The sequence below is a fragment of the Calidris pugnax genome, unplaced genomic scaffold, assembly GCF_001431845.1.
Source record: "Calidris pugnax isolate Ruff unplaced genomic scaffold, ASM143184v1 scaffold196, whole genome shotgun sequence".
Taxonomy (NCBI): Eukaryota; Metazoa; Chordata; class Aves; order Charadriiformes; family Scolopacidae; genus Calidris; species Calidris pugnax.
This window is the reverse complement of record NW_015091042.1, coordinates 429,734-455,412: the sequence shown is the minus strand read 5'-3', so window position 1 is coordinate 455,412 and position 25,679 is coordinate 429,734. Positions and strand designations below refer to the sequence as shown.

General features: G+C 39.9%; 1 protein-coding gene across 5 annotated transcripts in view; it reads left to right on the top strand.

Annotated features, from left to right (window-relative positions):
• ZMIZ1 (zinc finger, MIZ-type containing 1) overlaps window positions 1-25,679 on the top strand; it is a 290,102-nt gene that overhangs the window by 150,358 nt on the left and 114,065 nt on the right. For all 5 annotated transcript variants that reach the window (XM_014956235.1, XM_014956232.1, XM_014956234.1 and 2 more), the window contains exons 4-5: window positions 3,450-3,563; window positions 10,987-11,092. In XM_014956235.1, the coding sequence (XP_014811721.1) occupies window positions 3,450-3,563; window positions 10,987-11,092 (220 nt within the window). The remainder of the gene's footprint in view (window positions 1-3,449; window positions 3,564-10,986; window positions 11,093-25,679) is intronic.

The window sequence follows — 25,679 nt, the reverse complement described above, 5'->3', positions numbered from 1 at the left end:
GATCTGGCTCATTGTTACTTTTTTCTAAATCATCTGCTAATGAGGTGATTTATCTTTTTTTTTTATTCCTTGTTTACATGAAGCACAGTTTCAGACTAGACTCTTCAGGCACACGCCTTGCTGCTGTCAAAATGCTGCCAATAATTTCAGTTGAAGAGGATGGAGCCATGCATGGGAAATGCTTCACAACAAAGCTGATGGATGGATCTGGCAGAAGCTTTGTTTTGTACTTCTGTTCTTGGATCGAGAGCTAAGAAAATCTCTCAAATTCCTTGTTCAGTGAATATAGTAGTTGTAATAGTCTTCTCAAGCAGGCTTTTTGTTCTGAGGACATGAATGTCATTGGGGCTCTTTGCCTCAGGTGCAGTGTTTAAGCTATCAATAAATAAAAAATTACAGTAGGCATTTGTAATGCCTTCTTGCATAACTGAGGGAAGGAGTTACACCTGCCTTTGTGCTTTGGTTCATGCTGCATCTTCTCTCTGTTGTTCACAAAAGCAACCTTGCCCTCTGTAATATGAAAAAGAAAAATCAGAGAACCTTAATTCAAAAAAGTAAGTCAGTCAGAAAGCTGTGAGAGATATGTCCCAGACAGAACTGTGGGGGACATTGCAAGACTTGTCCCTGCAGGACCAACTTCCCTCTCACCACGGAAGCTACTCAAATCCACTGCACAGAGGTGGAAACCAGTGGTTATTTGACAACTACTTCTTATGTTTTGTTTGGGGCTTTTTAGCCTATAATAGAAGTAATAGAATTGCTTATCTTGCTCAATGAGTTTCTAAACTGGTTTCAGTGGCATAGTTGCATTTAAGAAGTTAGGATTTCAGAACCTCTCTGTATTTTAAGAAGTGGGTTATGACACTGTGCCTCGGTGCTCCATCCCTGTGCAGTGAAGTAACTTGATGGAGAGCTACAGAACAATTAAATTAAATCAAGTCATTGAGATCAGCCCTGCTTTGACACAGGGAAGTAGAAGGAGCCTTTTCTTGGACAGGGAAGTGCAAATGTAATGTACGTTGGACCTTTACTCTAGGAAGGGGATACTACTCTTCAGTGGTGTCATGGTAAATAGAAATTGACATTATGTGGTGCTAAACTGAAAATTAAACATATGGCTAAGATCCTGCCCTGCATTTTATTTCTTAGCCTAAACCTATAAAAATTGTTCTGGCTGAAGTGTAATGTCTGTTTCTCAATGGAGAAATTTCATTGTGAGCGTTAGTGGAAGAAGTCACGTGTGTAGCTGGCAAAAGGCAACACTGGTGAAAATAAACAGCATCTAGCTCTTATTTAGGGCTTTTCATCAGCGGATCTCAGTTCATTTCACAAGGAGGGAAGGATTATTAAAGACTATTTCAACTGAGTAGCTTTCAGTGAGTTTTTCCTTATGTTGTCTCTGTGGGGAAGGGGGTTTTGGTGTTGCATGTTTTCCCCTACTGAGAGATCTGTGACCTGTGTCCTACCAGTGCAGTATGTTTTTGGTGTGGTGTGATTTGTTCACCAGCTTATGCACTTTTCTTGCCTTCTGGAAGTTGTATGTTTGATAGCAGCAGTACGTGTGCTGTTGTAGAGGGGTTTGCACCAACTTCTGTTTCCCCTGCAGATGAAAGTGGCGTGCGGAAGGAGCACTGAGAGGTTTGGTGTCAGGCAATCACTTCTCTGGAGGATTAAATGAAGCCTTCAAAAGGGCATCCTTTCCCCTTTTACTTATAAGATTCATAACCCAAACTGCCAGCTCTGTTCATGGGACTTTTATTACAAGAAGCCTTAAAGTATGACTTCTTATGTTTATTTACTTGGATTCTTCTCTTTAATTCATATATGCAATAGTTTGACTCCTCCAACAACTAGATGATGAGCTGGCAAAGAAGTGTTGTGAGCTGCAGCCTAGGTAGAGCTATCAAACGGGCTGGTACCGGGAGCTGTACCAGTGTTTGTAGAGCAGAGGAAGAAAACCGCATTGCACAACGCCTGTCTGCTTTTTCAAATTCTGCTATTGTTTTAAAAATCCCTGCCCCTCATGTCACTCATCTCTTGTTAAAACAAGGCCTCTGACCAAGAACCTTCATTGAATAAGAATTACAGTAATGTGATCCAAAAGCTCACGGACTGGGAACTCCTCAAAACCTGGCATGGGAGGAATTTTTTTCCTTCATTTGTCTTAGAGTTAATATATGCGGCTTCTCAGGCATGAGGGGGGAAAAAAAAATAGGTTGTGAACATTATTGTTAATCCAGATACTTAGAAATGAGCAGTCATGTTTTCCCAAATTATGCAACTGATTCAAAAATAATGATGTATTTTAAAAAATGATGCCTTTGGGTTTTGTGCCTTCCAGATAAAATGCTCATCTCATTTTCATGTTTTTCCCAACGATCTCAAGAATTATAAAACTACTATTTAAAACTATACCATCGGTTCCTAAATATACTCTATTCTTCTTGTTTCTGGAGTTTTCATTGAAACATCCAGCGTCACCAGAACTGGAGAATTTAGTAGCAATATTATTCATGCAAATTGAATCCCTTCTTTCCTGTGCCCTCCCTCTGCTTCTGCTAAAATGTTGGAATACTTTGCCGGTGTAGCACAGTGAGGGACGACAGTGTGAATAATAGTATCAGGTAAGTTTACTAAATGCCTCTAAAAACAGGACTACAGGTTGTTCAGTACAAAGGCAGAGATGATGTGAGTTAAAAAAATCACATTACTCATGCAAATTTCAAAACAAACCCAGATTTTTCTCTCAAAATTGTGCCAGCCTCTTCAGGAGGCTGTACACTCTGACATTTCTACGTGCTTTTTGTGGATGTGAAAACATTTTTGGTCGTGGCAAAATCCCACCACATTTCAGTCATTTTTTTCATCATCCCAAAGTTGATCTCCCAAATGTCTCATGATGGTACATCACGATGAACAGAAACCAAAGCTCCTAGAAAGCATCAGTGTAGTAAGTGTGCGTCGCTCTGTTGCTGGTGTTTTCTGAGGCTGTTGTGTTTGTCTCCAGGCTGGCAGGCAAAGATTATAATCTTGTTGGAAGACGTGGCTGTGCTGGCATGTCCCGACAATGGGGCATAAGCCCAAGGCAAAGACTATGACCCTAAGACTGAAACTTCCCTCAATTTGGGCGCAGACAGTTTTGATTTCTGAGTAGAATCCATTACGGTTTGCAGATGGGAGAGGTGATGTTACGGAGGATGGAATTCAGGGGCACTCTGGATTTTCAACTACAACTCACCTCTAACTATTCAGTTCTTATCAGAAAATTAGAAAATCTGCATAAGTATTAGTAAGAATGAAGTAGGATTTTTTATGTTCACTGTACAAGTTAAGGTCTTGCTTCCAAATGCCATTCCTATTTTCCAAACTTTGCATTAATGTGATGGAGAAAAGACTATGTCAGCCCTTGTGTATGTTATTTACCGTCTTGCTTCACCTTCTCTTTGCAGCACTTACAGAACCCTGCAAACTTCCATAATGCAGCAACGGAGCTCCTGGACTGGTGCGGAGACCCCAGAGCCTTCCAGAGACCGTTTGAGCAGAGCCTGATGGGTTGTTTGACGGTACGTCTGCCCCCTCTGTGGCGGTGGTTCTTCTCCTCTCTTCTATACCCTACACAGTCTGTCGGGTTCAAGGGATCTTGATTTCCAGAATCTGCATTTTGTGGTGTTATTTGTCATTTTATCTTAAACATGAGACACCAGATGCTGTCAGCTGTTTGTTTGACTCCATTACTTAACAGGAAGCAAAATGCAGGAACAAGAAGTTAAATCATAAAAGGGGAAAAACATTTATAGTTAAATTACATATAATTGCACAGGCTGGTTTACTTGATATGCACATACAATATTTATTTTTCTGGATTGAGATTGCTAAGTGAGTTTTGTTCTTATGGAGTTAATGGACTTTTCAGGCACATATTTTCCTTTGCTCATTTTTGGTGGGAGTGGAGAACTAGAGAACTACTTGTCTTTGTCTTTCCAGCTTAACAATGCTTCTGACCTGCCTGTTTGACTTACTTTGTTATATATATTGACTGCAGCTCTAACCCTGACATACTAGTTCCAACAATTATGTTGACTTCAGGGCTATTCTTTCCATTCACTCTTTATTAAGACCACTGTAGTTCCTAAAGCAGCTTCATTATAATGCATTGAAAATATATTTTAGTGTGTACGCAACAACATTTTTTTATTTTGAAAGTTTTATTTCCCATGTACCCAGCAGCAGGATTGAGACCAAAATTGTTACATGGATTCAGGACTTCAAAAGAACTAAATTCTGACCTCAGAAGAAGTGTTCAAAAGCTCCACTGCAATTTGCAGAACAAATTGATATGAATAAATAGTCGCAAAGGAAATAGAAATTTTAAAATTATTAATGAAGAGATGATCTTTGTATTTGTTGGAGGGCAAAAGTGCACGGATTATTTTCATGCACTGTGTAGCTGGTGTATATAAAACAGACACCAAGACTGAGATTTAGTTGCCAGAAATCCAAATGTTAAGGAATGGCTCCATCTTAATGTGCTCAAGTGTATAGCATCCCTCAGATTCCTATGTCAAAAAGGTAGAATAAATCCAATGCTATAAGGAGGTGCATATCATTCTTCCAATCAGAAAAAAAGGTAAAGTTAGAAATGTTAGTAGAGGCCAAAGATAAGATATTTAATGATTCTCTTTGAAGTATAAATTATATATAACTTCAGTCATGAGAAAATGTACATAGAATCTGATGTGACCATAAATATATTTTATCTATACTTTTAAAAAACTTCGCTAGTATTTTCAGGTTAGCATTTGGGAAAGGAGCCTTTCAGCTCAAGTATACTTGTGAGGTGGCCTGTGCACAGTATTTCTCTGAATGGATGCAGAAGAGTGGTCTTAGAAATATTCTGCTTGGGCATCAGCAGAAAAGCTTCCAGCTTCACTTTTGGAGTCAGTGTTTTTGATAGTAATGTATGAAATAGGCTGTTAAAGCAGGTTTCCTGTGCTTAAATTTAATGCCAGCACTTACAGAAATCTTGATGACTTGAAAATTTCCTGAGTTAGCTAGACAGCACGTGTGGAACCTCAACACATTTCTAGTGGGTTTTTTTCCCTCTGTGGTTTTTTTCTCTTTTAGGATAGAGGTGTGCAGTTTACATGCTGGTTATTGGCAGTAGATAATCATTTTCACATATCAGCAGTACTTGATATTACTGGAGTTACATTTGCTACTATGGGTTCCAGTGACATTGTATGCAGGATAACAGGAATAGTTTGATTATTTCAAGAACAAACTCAGGATTTAGTACAACAGCTCAAATTTTACCAGAGAGATGTTTAATAAAGCATGTGAACAGGCTTTGTTTAGCTAGTTAAATACTTTGTGTTTGTTATATAGGATCTTTTAAATTATTACTCTTTTAGAGGTGAAATAACTTCTGTTTGTGATAAAGAACTTAGGCTAATTCTGTCAAGGCCTATGAATAAAACTGAAATAATTCTGTGCAGCACAAACAGACAAAGAAAAAAGGTTTACGGTACATGGATACATTTATGGCTTGTGCTATAAAAAGAAACTATTTTTTCATGAAGTAAGCCCAAAAAGGTGTGCCCCTTCTGGCAAAAAAAGTGTGTGACTGTACGTGCATCACCATTATGTTCAAACAGTTCTGGCAGACACTAATTCCAGAGCTTACCTTTTTGTGCACATCTATTACAGAAAATCATCAAAGTGAGTGGGTAAATATAAGTATATAAAGAAAACACATTTCAACAGATAAACAATAAGCCAAGGAGGGAGGGGTAAGGTTTGAATCTGTTTTCTTCCTTGCAAGCTAGAGGCTACAGAAAGATTCCCTTAAACAGCTTTGATGGAACTCATGCAAACAAATTACCATCTTTCTCAGAGACAATAAACTCTCTTCTAACTTGCCAAAAAAAGCTAGGTGTTATTTTTCAACAGTAGTTATTTTCAAATTAAATAGAACTGTCTGTAGGCCAGACAGTGAATTGTAATTGAAATCATTGATTCTATAAATTATTGAAATCACAATGAATTCCGTGTTCTTTGGTATGTAACACTACTTCTCCTACGGGGAGTTGATTAAAATTTCCACAACAAAGTCAAGTTAATGGTAACATGTTCACAAGGTTATCTGCTGCTACACTGACTTCATGACTGGCTGGATTGATTCCGTTTAATGCAGAAAAGTGTGTATAATCAACATGTGAAATTCAAAAAATCAGATTTCAAATCAGGTTAGAATCTGAATGTGGGCAATTACAGATGGAAGAGTTGGTTTGGCATATCTATATCCAGAAAATGGCAGGATGCAGCTGCCCATTAGAGCCCTAGAAATGTTACATTTAGTCTTTGTATGTAAGACTTCCAGAACAAAAAGTTCAGGTGGAAGAAATTCTGCTTCCATTGTCCTCTCCATGCGTTTGTTAAGCACGATGGTGTATGTTTGCAGTGCATCCCAGCACACAGAGCACAGCCAGCAGGCACAGAACACTCTGCTGCAGAGCAGCTCATAATGCTACCAGATAACTCGGTATTACCGGCTGTCGAGTGACCTCACCGTGTCCTAAAGCCCTTCTTTAACCTTGAATTTGTCAGTCAAGGCACAGTTTATTTTACAGCTTTAAACTATTTGTTTGAGATGTGTTGCTGTCCACATTAAAATGCTCTTGGAATTCCTTTATCACTTTCTTCATAATGATGGTTGTATGTTTTGTCCATGTCATTGTTTGAAGTCTGCGAGGACTCAGGTGGCGACAGTGTTGCAGTGACCGAGTGATCAGCTGACTTAATTGAAGCAAAATCCCTGCATCTTTCCCTCTGGGAGAAAATTTCAGATGGAGAGGGTTGAGTAGAGTGACCTCCTATGTTGATGGCTGTTAGAGACACAGAGGAGAGGAAGAGGATGTGAAAGAGAAGATATCCTTATGGTTTACTTCACTGTTGCAGGAAGTGTCAAGAAAAGTAGTAGATGGCAGGGATACTGGTTTATTTTATTTTGAAAATGTGGTCCTATCCATCTAATGGGGTGGGAAATAAGAAAACCCTAGTTAGAATACAGGTTTGAATAGAGTCTCTTAAATTTGCAGAACCTACTTAATGTCTGTTTTCAAGCATCAAAAGCAAGAAACTAGTTAATGATATAAAACTTTACTGACCTGCTTTGATTGTCTGTATTGTTGAGGCAGCCCTTCTGCAACTGGAGTGTAAGAGTCTCATCAGACCAGGACTTCAGATTACAAAGATTTCTTCTTCCCTTTCCCCCCTTTTTTTTTCTTCTTCCCTGTTTGAGGCAGATCACTATTCATGTTGCAAAAATCCTCAATTTGCTTCCTGTTTATCTGATCTTTGTGTGTTACTGAGGGGGAAAAATTACCATCTACATTGCAGAATTCTAATTACAAAATTTCTGCTGTAGTCTTCAAACTGCATTCAGATAATTTCAAGTATGCACAAGTGGCTGAACACAGAGCTGTCTGAACTAGCAATCAGATGGCATTTTTAGTTTTGAGCAGCCAGCAAATTGAATTGGTAAAATTCATTCTGATGCCAGCAGGGGGGGGTGCTCTTGACTGCTGCTAGTTAAGAGATTCATTGAAAGTGCAACATAATGGGAAGGGAGTTTTGTAATAAGCAGTCGTATAGCTCTCTTGATTAACAGGCCTGTTAGGTTAAGAGGTACATTGTTCCAGTACTTTGTGGTGTGATGACAGGGAGTCAGGGAGGGCAGGGAGTGGAGCTTGCCATGCTGTAGCTCTTTAGCCTTCCAAAAGGAGAAAGGAGAGAAAAAAAAAAACCATGGGGGGAAGGGAGTATTGCAGTTAAATTTAGCAAAGAGAAAAGAGGTTGGTGGCTGAATTTCTGTTTTTCATGTTATTAAAACCTCACTCTCATCGTTTTCCCCTCACTGTCAATGACCCTGAGAGTTCAGGCATCTGCAGATGCAGTTCACAACTCTGCAGAGCTGTGTCACGGGCAGCGAATGCAATGGCTTGGTTATGAATGCAATATTATCCAGATTTGAGATTTCAAAGGTTTGGGGTGATCAAATTTTCTTATTGGCAGTTAATGTTACAATTATGTTTGTTTACAAACAAAGCATATGTTCCTTTAAAGACAAGGCTAGAAATAGTTGTCGGAACTGTATCTAAGTTAAAATAAAAGCTAGGTGTTACAAGCATATGTAGGAAGTAGGCTGGCTTTTATAAGGTCTAACTGTCTCAACTGTTATTGTAAAATAACAGAAATATTGAGTGTTGAACCTTGGGCTGGCCAAGCTCCTCTCTCAACCATGATAAAGGATGATGATCTCAATTTATGATTGCAGTATCACTGGCTGCTATGTCTGTTATTTTTTTTGAAATGCACTACTCTTCAAAGGAATTTTATGGCATGTATGCTTAGGTCAACTAAGATACATGGCTTACAGCATTGCAAAATGAAGTCGTGATTGAACACATGGTGCCACCTGCATGTTGTCTGAATCTTTGCTGCTGTGCCCAACTTGAATTAGCAGTTAGAGAAAGTCTGAGTGTGTTTGCAAGCAGTATCTTATCACTTAGCCATAACATTGAATGGATAATGGAAACTGTGTCGACTCAACCCCATCTGATCAGCACTGTTACCTGAGTGAGATGAAAGCACAGGGAGGTTTCAGACTTGGGAGAGCTCCTGGGCCAGGGTTCATATTCAGCTGGGTGGCTCCAGTCAGCAGCAGGTGTCTGGAGTCGCTGAGATTCAGCTTGGGACAGACCAAGGGGAGCATGGTGTCTGGTCTCCTATAAATCCCCTTATCCCCCAACCTCCAGGGATTGACAGGTAGCCTGTTCCAGTGCTTGATGATCTTTAATACCCTACAACATTTTCCCAGTATTTATCCTTAGTCACTTGTACACTGAGCGGATGAATTCTGCTGTGTTCCTAATTTTCTATCTGGGCATTTGATTTTTCTTTCCCATCTATAGTATTTCATATGTGTCTTTGGCCTGGGTTTTGGAACATTTTTCCAGTTTATAAAGATTATTTTAAACTCTTATCCAGTCCTCTTAAGTGTTTGCAGACTCTTCTGCATGTTATCGTCTAGAGGTTTTGGAATTCACTCTTGTTTCATTGTCCAAGTCACGACTGAATACATAGAAATGTCCTGTATCCAAGATAAGTTATGATTTGACAGAGGACTATAAATTAATAATCTGAGTAAAATTTACACTACTGTCATGTGGGCCATGTTCCTCTCTTAGGACAGAGTCAAATAGGGGCAATGTCAAAGGGCATACTAGAGTTAAGATATGTTACACCCACTATCTTCCTTAAATATACAAAGCCAGTTAACTCATCAAAGAGGAAAACTGCACTGTGCTGATGGATTCACGAGGATCTGTATTAATGACCTAATATTTGTTTAGCAATTTGGTTTGGTGTCTGTCTGGGTACCTGCAATTTCTGAGATTCACGTTTTCACTATCTTAAAACCAGAGATCAGATGTGCCTCCAAGGTGTCTGTCTTGACTGAATTCCTGAAGATAATCATGGGCAGTTACAAGGTTTGCCCGGGATAGTTCCTTTGAGGCACAGGAAAGTAAATTTCAGCAGGGTCTGCTGACCTGACTGCATTAAACTTACCAAATGTCTTGTAGTTAGTTCTCTGCGTTTTCTGGATCATATTCCTATGACGCGTTTGTCGTCTTGTTCTGAGAAATCTCAGTGTTTAGTTAAAAGGCCAGGAGGTCCCTTGCATAAGGTTCACCAGAGGAAAGCCTTCCAAACAGCGAGTGAGCCGTGTCCCACTTCAGTTGTGGGCAACCTGACACGGGGTCTTTGGAGATTGTAAGACCTGTTCAATTCGATTTTCATTTTGAAATAAAGTTAGTGTTTAGCTGTCACAATTGAAGGGAAAAACTTCAAACTTTAAACGAAGTTAATGCAAAAATTTGTAACCAATGAAGAAACTGGAAACAAAAAGTGAACCACCCTATTCGTGTTGACCAAGGGGGTCACAGAGCAGTGATGGACTTTCTTTTGCTTCACAGAAGGAAATGTTGTTCTGTTTCTTGTGGAGTGCCTTGACCATTGTTTCAATGCAAAGCCAGAATGGCAATGTTAAGAATAATCTGTTTTATCTATGCCTCTGGGTCTGAAGTCATCCTGTGCCACTAGAAGGCAATATAAAAGCTCTGCTGTGTGTAGCTTCAGAAGAGTTTGCCAGGATGACCGCAGTACTGTGTTTATACTATGCAGATTTTCATGAGGATACATTCTTGGCTGATAGCTGGGTTGCTGGCCTGGAGAAACAGTTGACTACTTTTCATCCTTCACCCCAGTCTTTGATTTGTCTGGTTTTGCTACTCCTTCTAGATCAGTCAAAAAAGAAAAAAAAACAAAACCAGAAGCAAACTGGAAAAACTTCTTTCCCTACTAATGTGTTTGGCAAGTACTTCTTGCACAGGCCTATTTATTCTAAAACTGTAGTAAATATGTTTCCCAATATGGTATTGTTGAAATGCAGCAACTGTGACTGATCACAGCGCAGGAGAACACTGCCCATCAGCGTGGAGGAGGGCACTTTAACCTAAAGGACCTGGGCACTGCTCGTGAGAACAGGGCCAGGAACAGTTTGTGACACAGAGATAGAGACTTAGGGGACTTTTCAGCCTGAAGTCTCAAGTACAGTAAAATGTATTCTGTACAATCTTGGCATAAGCTTCTCTTGCATTTTTTCTCCTGGAAAAGCTTTGTCTCTTCAACTTTCCTGAAACTGCCAGGCCCTTCTTCTGGCGAGTGGTAAAATTACTGGATCACCAGAAGACTCACCAGTTCAGTTTGTTGTGATTACACTGGAAACCACTGGAGAGCAATCCCTTATACCATACTTGTACTGTAGCTATCACAACAGATTGGGTTACCTAACGTTGCTGCTGAGAAGGTTAATGTAACTTTGCAAAGAGTTTTCTAATGAAGCTTTCTCTCTTTCCTTTGCAGGTGGTTAGTCGAGTGGCAGCTCAGCAAGGATTTGACTTGGATCTTGGATACAGGCTACTGGCAGTATGTGCAGCCAACAGGGACAAATTCACTCCAAAATCAGCTGGTAGGAAAAGCCTTTTTTTGATGCATTAGTGATGCTTGGATGGTCATGTTCTGAATAAACACTACCTGTGACTATTGTGCATTCTTTAAAAAACAAGAACAAACTTGTATTTGGTGGTAATAGTGCTACTGCTTTTGGCATTTGGGTAGCACGCTGTCTGAGGATACATGACTTGGGAAATTTGTATTTTCCTCAACTAGTGCTGTTCGTTGCCCTGTTTGATCTTATAGATGAAATGTTACTTCCAGAAGCATGGATGTTCAGTAATTTCATGGTGAGAGTGAACACACTCAGGCCCCTCCATCTTGGTAAACCATTGATTTTCTGTCATGCGTCAGCCTCTAAATCTTTCACATTCATTCTGCATTCCCTGATGTATCTATTGCCAAACTTTTATTCCTTGACTGTATATGTCTGTGCAAACAAGTACCATGGTTTCTTGTACATCTAGTCATTAGCTTTAGAATTTTGAGCAAAGAGGAGGTGGCAATGCTATTGGTATAATACTAAGTAGCCATTTTTCCAGTATTTTACAGCAATAATCCGTTACAGGGCTCTGATCAAGTAGCAATATTTGATCACGATGTATTGCCATTGCTCTTCTGTGTAGTAGAGTTAGAAAATGCACTTCAGGATCTCTCTGCTTCTCACATGTTTGATTTAACTGGAGCATTTAATTCTGGTTCTCCTTTTCTTAGCTGATGAATGTCAACATAATGTGCACTGGCTTAGAAAACAGGCAGATAACTGTTCCATTCCAGACTGAGCATGGATAACTTTTCTGCTTAGTACTAAACTGGTATGCAGTCTCCATTTTAGAACATCAGAAAAGGTTACCTTCTTCCAAAACAGTAATTGTATTCAACTGTTGGGTGTTAGCATTTCTTCTCATGTTCCTTTTCAGTGTTTTTTTTCAGCCCCAAACTGCTTTACTTCTGGCTACCTTTTGTCCTAAGTGCTCTAAGCAGTTCCTTGTGCAAAAGTGGCTTTCACATCAAGGCATATTCACTGGACTTAGTGTTTTTTTTTTTTTTTTTTCTTTGTATGGGAAGGGATGCTTAATTTTACTAAATGTGGAATCTCTCTGATTTTCATCCCGGAAAACTTTGTGGAAGATAAAATATACAGTTGACCAGACACAATCTTCCTTTCTTCCCTATTTCTAATAAGTTACTCCAATCCTTAGCTATCACATCTCTTCTTGATTTTATTTTTTTTTAAACTACTTAAATGAGGATTTCCAGCTATGAGTGCATTGAGACATTAAAACTGTATTTCCTTTGAAAATCTACTGATTAAAAGTAGCCATGTCCCCTCTCTTACCAACTCTTCCTGAGGTGTGTCTCTATCATTGTGTTAGTGAAGGTGTGGTTGTGAGTCTTCAGATCTTTCCATGTTGCAGTCCTTTTCTTTTAGGGCTCGGATGAGGAGATAGTCTTGAAAAATGCTGGTCAGTCATCACGTTCTAGAAAAGCCCAGTGTCAATGTTTGATTTCTGCCAGTAATTACTTTTGCTCGAGCAATTTGTACAGATTTCAGTCTTTCCATTGTTAATTGATACAATACTGGGAAAGCTGGGAATTAAATCATGTGCTCTTCTCTCAGTGTATTCTAAAAACCTTCTCAGTCCTATTTCTCAGTTGCTTATACAACTAATTTATTTCCAATGATCTTAAATATTTGGTTTCACAACTACTTTAGTTTACTATGTATACAGTTGCTTCCCCAGTTATTCCAGGGATTTCATCATGCCTATCCACATTGTGCTTTTTACTGCTTTTATTGTCTGTATTAAATACTTATATTTTGGGACACACCGTAACATGTTTTGTGGAATGTCACATATAGCCCCTACTCTAAGGGATGTCACATTCACATTCGATCTGCAAGAGCTATGGGATTGAATGGGAAATTTGAAAGACTGAAAGGCTGGGATTACAAATGTAAGGTCATTTCAGAACATCCTGTTTTTGAAAGGGTTAATTTCCAATCTGAGTGCGTTAACATTTTCTGATTTCTAAATCAGAGCAACAGGACTCTGCTCCCTCACTTGATTTTTGTAAAAATGTTGAGATTTTCCTTTGTTTTTTTTTGTAAACAGTGTGCATCATTGAACGCTGCCTTTCATTATTTGTTTAAGTTATTGTCAAGGATGCTTGCATGTCGTTTTGAGTAACTTATTCTTTTTTTGTGTTACATCTATTGAAAGACACCTTCAACACTTCTTTCAGTCACTTTCCTACACGAGTCCCCTGATGTAGATATCAAATGGCATTATTTTTAATGAATAAGCATTTTTTTTTCCCTTCCTCTGGGCTTAAGGGGAATTCACAATGGTTTGAATTCATTCCTCCAGGTATGAATTTAATGCTGCCAAAGGGATCGCTCTGGAAACATTTTTAATCCATATTGTTTAGTGTCTGACATTCTGAAATGTAAGGAGAGAAAAACCTTTTCTGATTGAAATGCATTTGGGTAGGTGAACACCGGAGAAAATATTTGCACCAAATCCTTTTGAAGGGCCATGCACTATTAGTGCCTCTTCATGTAGGTCAAGACTTGTTGACTGATGTCCTGCCGGCTGTGACGCCTGGAGTGGCCTGGCAGTGGTGGCTGGCAGGCTCTGCAGCTCTGCTCTGTGGAGCAAGTGAACCACCCCAGCCTGATGTTCTGCAGGTCTGCTGGTTTGCAGAGGCAGTTGAACCAGTGCAACTGGTAGTCCTGCTCCAGTGATTCCCAGCATGAGCTTGCTCAGGGACCTGGGCTGTCAGAAGAACTTTTGCTGGTACGGCTCGTTTTCTGCTTGACTGGCTCCCTGCAGAGCCCCAGGAGAGTGAGGGTCCCCGTGGCAGTGCCCAAGCATCTCAGTTATCCCTGCTGGAAGAGAGCTGGAGCCTGAGGCTGGAGGGCAGAGCAGCCAGCTGCCAAAGTGGCACAGGTCACAACACAACACCCCAGTTGGTGTAAACCAGGTGGTCGCTCCCTGCCAAGCTGAAGAGGTTGAGGAGTGATTACAGGAGCTGCAGATGGCAGATCAGAGTACAGGCAAGTGTTGGGGGGAAGCAGGGAGAGATGAGAGGCTGGAGCCAGGTGGGACAGTAACCTTCTCAGGTGGCACAGCCTCAGCCGGGGCAGGGGGAAGCAGGGGAACTTGCCAAGAGCTGTCAGCTCCTTGGCATTTCCAATCCAGATCTGTTTGGTGTTGCCCAGACAGTGTTTGATGTTGTGCTTCTTTTCCTTGGCCGTGGACACAGTTAACAATTAGCTAATATAAATTGTTTTGGAGAATGCCTTGAGGGAAGACCTGTGTGGCATGAAAAGTATTAAAAAGTTGTCATGTGCGCTTTTAAATAGTAACGATGATTTAATGACTGTGCCTTTTGTCTCTGCTTTCTGGTGTTTGTACCTGAAATAATAGCTGTGCCTCCTTTTATTCTTTTAGCCCATGCTGCTGCATAGGGACCCGCTCCCTCAGCAGGAGGTCAAATAAAGCATTTCCCACCCTAAAGACAAATGACAAAGCCTTTAAAAATATCCGTGTCTCTTTCGCTGACAGCTGCTCCCCAAACCTTCCACAGCAAATTCCTCTGCCTTGTTGTGACACCTATAGGGAATGGCCCAGCAGGTGACCTGCCTGCTCATTTGCTTGCAGACTGCAGCAACCTCAGTCCCGCCTAGTACCTGAGTGCAGGGTGTTTGCATATTCTGTTCTTTCTTCCTTAAGCCTGAAGAAGACCTTCTTTTTGAATAGTGCTTGCTGGGACCTATTCTGAGCATATCTACTGCTTTTGTCCTTCCTGTACAAAATTTTAAGTGATTTGGTAGCTTTATTTTAATGTCTGTAGAACAGAGTTCAGTGATCATAAGGTTTATTTCAAAAAAAAAAAAAAAGAAGAGGAAGAGAGGGAATAGTTTTCTGCTCTGAAATATTTTAAAAAAAAATACTTCATCGAGCTACTGAACTTCATTGCTCTTGTAGCTACTTTTGCTTTTGTCAGGAGGCCAAGCAGAGGCCAGACAAGGGGACGACAGGATGAGATCATACAGGGAGCTTTGTCAGAAAAGGACAGTGTTCAGTATCTCTGTAAAGAGAGAGAGGGAGGAAGGAGCCTGAGGGCAGAACTGTGCAGAAAAGGTACTTCAGCAATCACTGAGAAGCTACAGCAAACAAATGCTGTGATAGCTTGGATGGGCAGCTAAGTGTTAGATGTTTGATAGCAGAGATAGCAACCCCTGTTTGATATTGCTTTGTTTTCAGTCCCTTAGGTTCTGCCTAGCGTGCTTTTGATTTTACTTTTTGAGAGCAGTATTGCTTTATGATCCTAATTTTATATGAAACATAAACTAAAGCTTTATGGTATTTGAGGATTTTACATTATGTTTTGTTTATTTCTTTAGCTTTAATCATTGTAATATAACTTTAAAATAATAGGGCTGTTCTTGGTGGGTATGATACCAAAGCTGTGAATAAATTGGACTGTGGGTTAAGAAAGGTATTTGCGGTGAGAGTACTGGCAAATGATGCTGTTAAAACATCATTGGACACAAGATACTGAGACCTAAGGTACATCCTGATCAGGGTATATAATCTAACATGTTTTACTACTGTGTTTCAAAGCAATAGTATAGATTGGGCAAAGGGTATTTTGTGTCAAATGAAACTTACAGAAATGAGCGAAAAAGAGAGAAGAAATGAGGCAGCAATATGAATGAGGAAAAGGTAGAAAGCAAGGATAACCTTTAGGTTATGGAGGCCCATAAGGCTAGATGAACACTTTGCCTCAGTTTCCAATAATAATGCTCACATTATCTGTGGAGACAAGGCAAAGCAAGGCAGCTAAAAGGATTACAAGTGCAGAATGGAAATTGCTACAGCCAAGGCTGATGGCATCCCTCCAGCTTGAAGGAACCGAATGGCTGTCATGCCCGCGTTTGGAAAGAAATAGTGTAGGAATTGTCAGTCTCATGCCTCACACCAAATATTTTCAGCAAATCAGTCAAGTCAAAATGGTCTCGTATGACTGGAGAATAAATGCAAATGCTGTACCTGTACTTAAGGAAATGGCTGATAAGAAGAATGAGTAGGCAGCTTTATGAGAGCAGAGTAGAAGAGCTTGGTTTGGGTTGTTCATGAAATGAAAGCTGAGGAGAGTTATGAAATGTATGTAAATACTAACAAATAAACAACTTAGAACAAGAGCCATGGAGCTACAGGACAGCTTTGGCACAAAACCATAAAGGTGTAAGTTGAATAAATTATTGAAATAAGGGGGAAATTCTGAACTATTAGGGCAGTTGCATTTGGAAAAGGTTTTCAGTTAGAATGACAGCAGGGAAGGAGGGAGCAGAGGAAAGGAAAATGGAAAATCAAACTGCCTTTTTAAAGATAAAACTCAATAAACGTATGAAACTGACTGTATAATGTGGTTCTTGATGTAGTTGGAAGCTGGTTAGGAACCTTTTATCTGTGATAAATTTTTGCTATATTTCCATGCAGCGGGCTGATCCATTGGTACTTAGAGTTACTGTCCTGAAACTGTCCACTTGACACTCTTCATTAAAATAAAGGCATCATTTTCTTTTAGCTGTTGCCTTCCAAAACAGCTTTTGATGCAGAATAATGACTACATTTCAGGTGATGTCTAGGTTCACTTCCCAGCTCTTAGCACAGATTCTTACTGTGTGCCCTTGGCCACTTTGCTGTTTTGTAGTTTTATATCTTTGAAGCAAGGATAATAGTACACTTTTCATCTTACTTTCATTTGTCTGGTTTAATTAAATTCAGTATTATGCAGGACAGAAACTACCTCTTCCCCTGTAGGTATGTATCTGGCACAGTGGAGCCATGGTTTCAGCTGGGACACTTATGCTTTGTCATCATACAGATAAAATAATTCTGTTCTGGAATGTATATTGGCATATGATATACCTTTGTTGCAACTTAGGCTCTCTTTCCTAAAGATTTATAGTGTGGATACTACAAATAAATGAGTAACTCATTCTTAATTCATTCACATTCTGAGGTTAGTTTCATTAGTTTCTGTTAATGAAGTTGGTACCTCCCTTTGGTCAAAGGGAAGCCCATTCAGTGCTGCTGCTGAGTGGCAAGCAGCATTCATTTGTATCTGTAGTCTGTGACAGCCACGTCTACAGTGGCTGCAGGAAAGGGGATCACAAGGAAGGCACAGTGGACTTTGCAGATTTTCCTTGCCCCTGAGGTTATTCAGAACCAAACTCTAAAAGACCTGCAGTATGGAAAATTATATCCTGTATCTTGAGCTTCTGCCGGGTTGGCTTGGCATGTGGCAGACTTGTCGGGAGTCAGCTCTCGAACAGCTCAAGGTGGAGCATCTGAAGAGCTTGCACAATGAGAGATGTTCTTCTCCACTGGACCATGCTTGTTTGAGCTGTTCCTTTTCCCTTCCTCTGAGATTGCTGATGATGATGCATTTGCTCTGCCTTCTACTATTAGAAGAAGCACGACCATACTTGTGTCAGACTTTCATTATCCTCAGGTCAGCAATCCATCTTCATCTTTAATATGAGTTTTAGGGCTTCGTGGCCTATCTATGCAGGTATTATTTTGCTGGAATGGAAATTTACTTCCTTTTTGGCATTCAGTGCTCCGTTGTGCACTTGAACACTTATGTTTATAAAGGAGGTTGCATGGCTGAGCTACTGCTCTTTTGTTCTGTCTAGCCAAAATATCATGTGGTTTATCTGGCCTGTTCTTTCTAACATTTGACAGGTCCTTGTTACCATGGTACCAATTCTGACTTTGAGAGATGTAGCAGTAAAACTCTGCTGCCAGGTTGGAACATTTTTGCACCAATGCCTTTACTGTAGCACTTAGGAAAATTGCAGAGACTCAACTACAGCAACAAGCTAGCTCTGCTGTTTACTTAGTTTGTGCCTTGGATTTTCATGAGGCTGCTACTTAAATGAATGCTCTCATTGGTGTGGATTTGAAGTGTATAGTGAATTAGCTCATCGTGCCATTCCTGGGCACTATTTTTTCCTAGTGTGTGCGACACACTTTTCACTTGGACTGAAACCTGGTGTTCTCCAGAGAAGATTTCTGTTGATTTCTATCACTATTTTCTGTCCTGCTTCAGGGATCCCATATGTGCTGAGAGCAACTGAAAATTTGGTGATAGAGACAGACTAGAGCTTGGTCTCAGTGTGAATAGTGAGGGTTTATTTTTCGTTGTTGTTTTGAGTAAAGTATCTGTCCCTCTGAACATGAGGTAAGTCACAAATGGAAAGTAAGAAGGGAGGCAGCTGTGAAAACATCCATATATTCATGGGAGAGAAGAAAGCAAACTCTTCAGAATGGCATTTGCCCTTTACAAGTTACCTTTTCTCAGCTTACAGCGTGCAGTCCTGAACATGTTCCCTTTCGAGCTGCAGTGCATCTGAATGTACCCCACTGCCAGGGCTCTTTTATCAGCCCCTGTGTCTGGGAGGCATTCAAAGCAGTTCACGAGGAGTCCGGCGATGAGAACAAGTAACACAGCAACTTCCACGGGGATTGGTAGGTTTTTTTGCTGCTGAAGGGCTGAACGACCGCAAGCGTGAACTGTGTGAACAGATCAGATCAGCAAGTTCCAGGACAGCAAGTTCACCTCCCAAATACAATTGAGACTCCACTAGTCCTAGATCCATTCCTAATTCCTGCAGCCGTGTAGTCAGCCTGTGAAGAAAAGTTCTTACTCTGAATACTTTAGAGACGACACTCTGTGAAATACACTGCTAAGTAGATAAGTGGTATTTCTCTTTAAAAATAGAGATTTCCGTCCTGAGAAGTCTTACTGAATAAATGTTTTAGTGTTTCATGTTTTTTAATGCTCATGTTCAAGGACACCTGTTAAAGTATGCTCATAGCAAGGTATTTATCTAAGTGCTGTGGGATAAAATACATTCATTTAAATAACAGTTAAAGAATAATCAAAGAATCATAAGGATTCATCATCATAGATTGTTCTAATTTGTACTGGCCTTTGTGTCTCTTCATGAGAGGGAATTCAAAGAGACCACAGAATAACAGAAAAAGGATTTGAAGAGAGCTATTAAGTAATACAGTCCCAAAACAAATGCAGTGTTGTTCCTTATAATGCATGCTGGTTTTGGAGAAGTTCAGTAGAGGTTACTATGTTCATATTTGATAAGGCTTCTGGGTTGTTTCCGTTTTGTGGATTCTTTTTGTTTCAACTCACTTAAGTTTCAACAACACATGTAAAGAAACCCATCAAACTGGCTTTCCTTTGCAGGTTTCCTGTATGCTGAGGTAATACTCCCTTTTTATTTTTTGACAGTCTGATTAAAACGACAAGGATATTTGTGTCTTGTTGTGAACTTTTCTGAATATCCTAATAAAGCCATACTTCCCTTATTAATTCCTGACACATCTGTATATGATAAATCATACTTTGTAGCATCAATAGCACCTGACTTCAGGAATAAATGGAAGAAATAAGATTTTGCTCAAAAAAACCCAAACAAAAAAAAAACGTCATGAGGTTTAGTAGCTTAACAATAATAAACCCAAAAGGCGTGAATCTGAAGGTAGAAACTTAAGTTGCTTAGAGTCTTATTTCTGGGACTTAAACTAGGCTTTTAGGAAAGTCTGGATGTGAAATGTAAGAAAGAATTCTGTGATGGTGACTGTCCCCCTGCTGCTGTAAGATGGCTCCATAGATGTAGTTGTTGTTGGTGCTGGGGCTTATAGATAGGATTTCCTAATGTGCTGGAAGGAAGAAAATATCGAGCGTTAGGATCCTGGATATTGTGCAGTCCTAAGCAGGTCTCTTAGACTCTTTTATCTGTCTCTATAGTAGATATCTCTGTTGTACCTATGCTTTGTGGTTAAGAATATGTGTTTCTTCTGTGCACTGTTACAAATAACCAATGTTTCTTTGCGTTTTGTGTGAACTGAGTATCTGCTTGACTTCAGAGATTCCCTCTCAGCAAAACTTAAAGTAGTAGCACTTCATCCAGAAATTTAGCTTCAATGAGATATGTGATCAAACCAATGGTTAAATGCAATCCCCTTCAATACATTCCTTATTTCTTTCAGAAAGGCCTGCATGTGAAGCGTGCTGGGGTTACTAATTTTAGTGGACAGAACAAGTTACAGATTTTTAAATCCCGTCTGCCTGTGTTGTCCTTTCCCAAAGCCCAATTCAGGGCTCTGTTCATTTGAACCTGCAGCTACAGACACCGATCCTTAGTTTCAGGTTCACAGACTGGTTTAAAATGTGCATCTTCTAAAGCAATCTCTCACAGGAAGCATAAATTTAAACATTTTTAAAGGCAAATATTACTGACTTGGCTTTGAACTCGATAATAGAAGGCTGAACAGAGGGTGCTTTGGTGGAGATAAATTGAACACTGAACATCTGCGTACAAAGCAAGGTATTTGTTTCTTGTGCGATAGGCTCCCCTATGATTGTCTGGTCAGACCCAAATGACATTAATCTTGCTCATTCTGGAAGATACTCTCTTTCCATCATAGAAAAAAACAAATGAAATTATTTAGTGTATTTACTACAGAAGCAATTTCAATTAAGGCAAAGAACCAGAGAGACCTCTAGGTTCTCAGAGTGAAAAATGACTCACTGCTGGTCTAAAATGAGATTGGGAGATGTAAATTGTTGGAAATTCATAACAGTTGCTGCCTCCCGCTGGGAATGTTGGAGTGGTCCTTCAAAGCCAGATACCATTGCAAGCAGTAAGGGGTTTTTGCTTTAGAGGTCTTCTAGTATTATAGTGAATGTGTTAGTTTGAAATAATTAGCAGTAACTACAGTGACTGTGACGTGAGCAAAGGAAAAGCGACAAAGATACTGAAGTTGTGTCGCTGTTGTGCTGTCTTGAGAGCAAAAGCAATGACTTCAGGTAGATTTTTGTTAAAACCAAAATTGTCTAAACCGCCTTTTTCTATTCTGTAGCTTGCTTTACAGGACAGTAAATTGTTTTTAAATTCTGATTTAAAAGTTTACTCAATTTAGCTAAATATGCATCCGATACCTAGGACGAGCATCGTTGTGAGCTGGGGAAGGGCTAGACCGACATTGTAGTCTAGGAACTGTCAGAATGGAAGAAACTAAAAAATGCTTTTCCAAACAAGAGATTCTTTTTCTCTTCTTTCAGTGTGTGGAAAAATTAATAGGTAAAAATGAAATCTTTGTTTGGAGCAAATTTTGTGTTGATTCTTTGCAGCTGGTTATTGCTCCCAACTTGCAGTGACAGAGAAAGAAGGTAGAAGCTGCTCAGCCAAGGCAGTGGCGTTAGAGCTGCTGCTTAAGGAGCTTCTGCCTCTGCACCACTCTCAGTCACATCAAAACAGTTGTGTGAAGCTGTGTGCTTGGCGTGGGATCCGGGGACTGATCTTCCTTTTAGAGAATCTTAGCAGAGGGGTGGAAAGAAGTGTTATGTTGCCTGCTTTGTGTAAGTAGGATCAGCCCCCACGCAGAATAATTCAGTGGCTCTAAAGGGATCGAAAGTTGTAATGAGAATAATGTCCAAGAACAAGGTCCTTAAGCCTGTGACACAAAGCTGGTGGATCATCAAACCACTGCTGGAGGTTTGGTAGGATCCTTTGGTTATTGGTTATAAGATATCTCTGACACACACTGAAATTCAAACAGTTCAAACCAAGTGAGTATTACTGCTGGTATGAGAACCCAAACCATGTGTCAGACAAAGAAGTCAGCTGAGCAGAGTTCAGCAGCCAGTCTTCTGGAGTCCTCGCTAGGAGCTAGGCTTCAAACAGACCTCAGTCCTTATGAAGAACAGCAGAGTTTTCAGCATCCCTTTAGAACAGCTATGTACGAGGGGCATTTCAGCCTTTTTCTTTTTTTTCTGTGATTGTAACGTGTGGCACAGCAAACATTGAAGGTGATGTCAGAAAAACAGAGGGGAAATCCTGACTGCCATGTCTGACTTGGCGCAGTCCCCTTTGGTTCAGTCAGCTCTACAGACTGCCAGACTTCTGCAGCTGAAAGTATGTTTTGTGTTCCTCGAATTTTCTTTATCTGCTAGAATTCACATCTTTGTGCATCAGTGACAAATGTACGCTTTTACTCGAAGAGAGTGGAAAAGCCAGAGTCTCCAACTCTGGGGAGGGTTATGTTTTCAAATCGAGGGAGGACGGGAAATATATTGACCCCACATTTAATTAAATCTTAAACTGGTCAATCAGCCTTAAACTCTGTATAAGGATGATGATGACCTCTAAGGATAGTCTATAAAAAGCTAACACTGATACATGGCCGATAGTCTCTGTATGATAAAAATCATTCTGAAGGGGAATTTTGTAGAGAAGAAAATAAAACAAAACTAAACTGAGGATCTAGAAGGAACTGTGAGCATATATGGCCATCTATTGTGAAGTAAATATATTTGGACTGTGGTTTGAAAACATACTGGAAACTTGGAATAGTCAGATATTAATTATATATGTTGCCCCATGAAAGGAAACCATTTGTTCTGCAGGTGCCATTTAGTCTACAAAGGTGGAAAAAACAGTCTGTAAAGGATCATTGTTCTATTGTTGTATTTATTTGCATAGGTGATGCTTTTATCTGCCTTTCGTCTCTCTGTCCAAAACTCTTTACTTATCATGAAGTCAATAAAGCTATAAATGTTGCAGAGAGATTGAAAATATAAAAGTATGTTTGAAAAAACTCATATATGCAGAAATAGCTGTTTTCTATAGCAATGTTGGAATTACTTTTTAAGGCTCTACATCTAGAAACTTTATTTGTTAGTGATGCCTTTTCTGAACTCTGCCTTCCCTTCTCTGGAGAGAAGGCTTTGATTGCTGGCTGCTCAGGATGGTGAGAAATTGTAGATTGGGTGTTTCCAGTGTCCCCAGATGAAGCATCATCCGTCCTGCACATTAAACAGTCCTCATTCTTTCGGCAGCTGTTTGTAAGTTTTTAAAGCAGTGGAAGAGTAGAGATGCCAGAGTTGAAATAGATCTATTCCTTTTACTGATGCAGCAGAAAGATACGGAGCAAAGAAGGGCGAGGTCACAGCGTGGGAGCAGAGGAAAAGGACAGCATCTGCCTGCTCTGCCTGCAAAGCTGGCAAATTCTAGACAAATGAGTTAGGGTGGGAGAGTCTGAATCTGGGGGTAAAAATAGAAATTTTAGGAAGACAAACCTGGATATGTCCAAGGAAACCCAACCGTATGGTAATACAAAATCCAAAATAATGGGAATGGGATAATGAAGTTTTATGGGATCTGCAGGTAATAACGTGGTTCTCATTCTGGCATGTGCAGCTTAATAAGTAAATAATATCCCTATAACTAAAATTACTAGCTAAATGAATTTTTTTTCTATATCTCCTTCAACGCCAATATGTCACCCTTTCTCAACATACTAAACAGCTTTAAAAGACTTGTATTAGTTCTGTCACTAAAAGCATATTGCTTTAATACTCCAGCTGCTTTGTTCTTACTCTGTTCTTGTGTTTCCAAATACACTCCCCAAGTAGATGGGTAGTTGATTTCTTTATATCATCAGCTTTCTTTTCAGTGTAATTTGAGGGCCTTTTTAAACTTTTTTTCCCAATGTTCTTTTGAAAGCAGAATGTCAGGTATGTGGCAACAGGTTTTGAGTGAGGGACCAGCCATCCCTCTACACGCACACAGTTGTAAGTGGAGCTTTTGAAAAATCACCAAATGAATGGGATTTCTGATGGATATTTTGGCATTTTAGCTGTGGATTTGCCGGTGCAGTTAATGCAAACTGCATCACAAATCCTGTGCTGTTCCAGTTGCTCGCTGCAGCCCTTGGGTTCCAGCGTACCCCGGCACAGCAGAGTTGTCCCACCCTGGGTGCAGCATCTTGGTACAGAGGATCAGGGAACCCTGCAGTGAGCTCCATAGATGAGGGTTGTGATGGACAGCTGAGAGTCTTCAGAAGTACTCTTTGGGGTTCCTTGTTTATTTTGAGTAACGCTGTCTGTAGTGTTTTCCATAGTGAACTCACTTCTTGGTTTTCCTTCTATTTTCCTCTTCCCCCTCCAGTGCTGTATCTTTCCAAATCCACCTTTAATTGTACCGGTGCCTGCAGTTAATAATGGCTGTCATGTATTCCAGGTTTTAAAAGGCCATAAAGACAGAAGACTGGGCTGAAGTATCCGAGTTAAAAGGCTTGTTCAAGATGCTATCTGTGTGCTGAATACAATTGCATGGGCATGTTAAGAGACATCAGATTTTCCTCTAGAGGTGTTTAGCAGAGCAGCCTGGCAGGAGCTGGAGCTTTGATCTTGCTCCTTTGCTCTGGTGTGTGTGCTGCGGAGGCACCTAGCTGTCTTCTGACCTCTGGGACTTGAACTGGTATTTCTGTTGTCTTGGTGAGTGGTGCTCATGTTCTCGACAATCTTCATGTAGTTTACTTTTTCTTTATTTAATGCTTTATTATTTTGCGTCTGTTCTTTCGTGACTTTAAAATACCCTAGATATCGGGACCTAAAAGCCATCATTCAAATGAACAAATAAGACATTTACAGCAGGCTCCTCCACACTGCAGTGAAAAAGGATTCCTGTATAAAATTAATTTCTCTAGGAAGTAGCTGCTTACTCCTAAATTTTCAGTTATAGTATGTGGAGCACAACTTTTTGCTCTTTATTTACATAAATGAAAAAGATTTTCTGCCTTTAAAAAAAAATCTGACTTAGAAAAAGAAGGACTGGACCACCCAATTTACAATATGAGTGAAATAACGCTCATCATTCTTCAATCATGAAATTGTCATTATTCAGGAAAGCACTTGGGTCGATGCTTATTTTTTGAGACATGCTTAGCCTCTTTTTGCATGTTGTGAGTGAAGATGAGTTGTTTAAGTGCATTCCTGAATCAGAACCTTAGCACTAATCCTTCAGTCGCTGCAAAGAATAAATGAGGGGCAAAGACAAAGGGCCAAATTAAAATCAACGAGATTCTATTCAGATGGGCTCTGCTTCAGCAAGCACACATCTAATTATAAGCACACAAGTAGGCTCACTGACGTCAAAGTTAATTAAACTGCTTAAATTTAGGCACATGCTTAAATTCTTTGCTGAATCAGTATTTTTGCGCCAACGAATAATAGGACAGCGTTGCTGGTCCAGAGCGGGCTTTTGTGGATGGGAAGGAGTTTAAACTCCCCCTTTTCTCCATCAGTTCCTCTGAGGTCTGCCTGCTGGCATTTTATTTGATTTGCAATGGTGAAGGCGTGTGTCAAAATGTTAAAGTTTCTTAGAGTATTTTCTGACAATACCTTAAATGTGACAGTTGGATCTCTGGTATTTTTAAGGCACCTTTCCTCCATGTAGTATGCCATGCAGTATGGCAGGACTGTGCCCAACACAGTGATCTTTTCAGCTTCATTTTTCCTGATGCTGCTCTTACGAAATAAATACTTTGGTCCAGTCTCTGAAAGCCAAATTAATAACTCATTGTCATAACAAAACCAGAAATGAAGAAAGCATGTAGCCAGAAGTGTTAAACAAAGAATGCCTGTCGCACAGAAGCAGCTTTGATTCCTTTGGCTTTGTGTGTTATTTTAATTTATGATGTCATAAATAAATAACC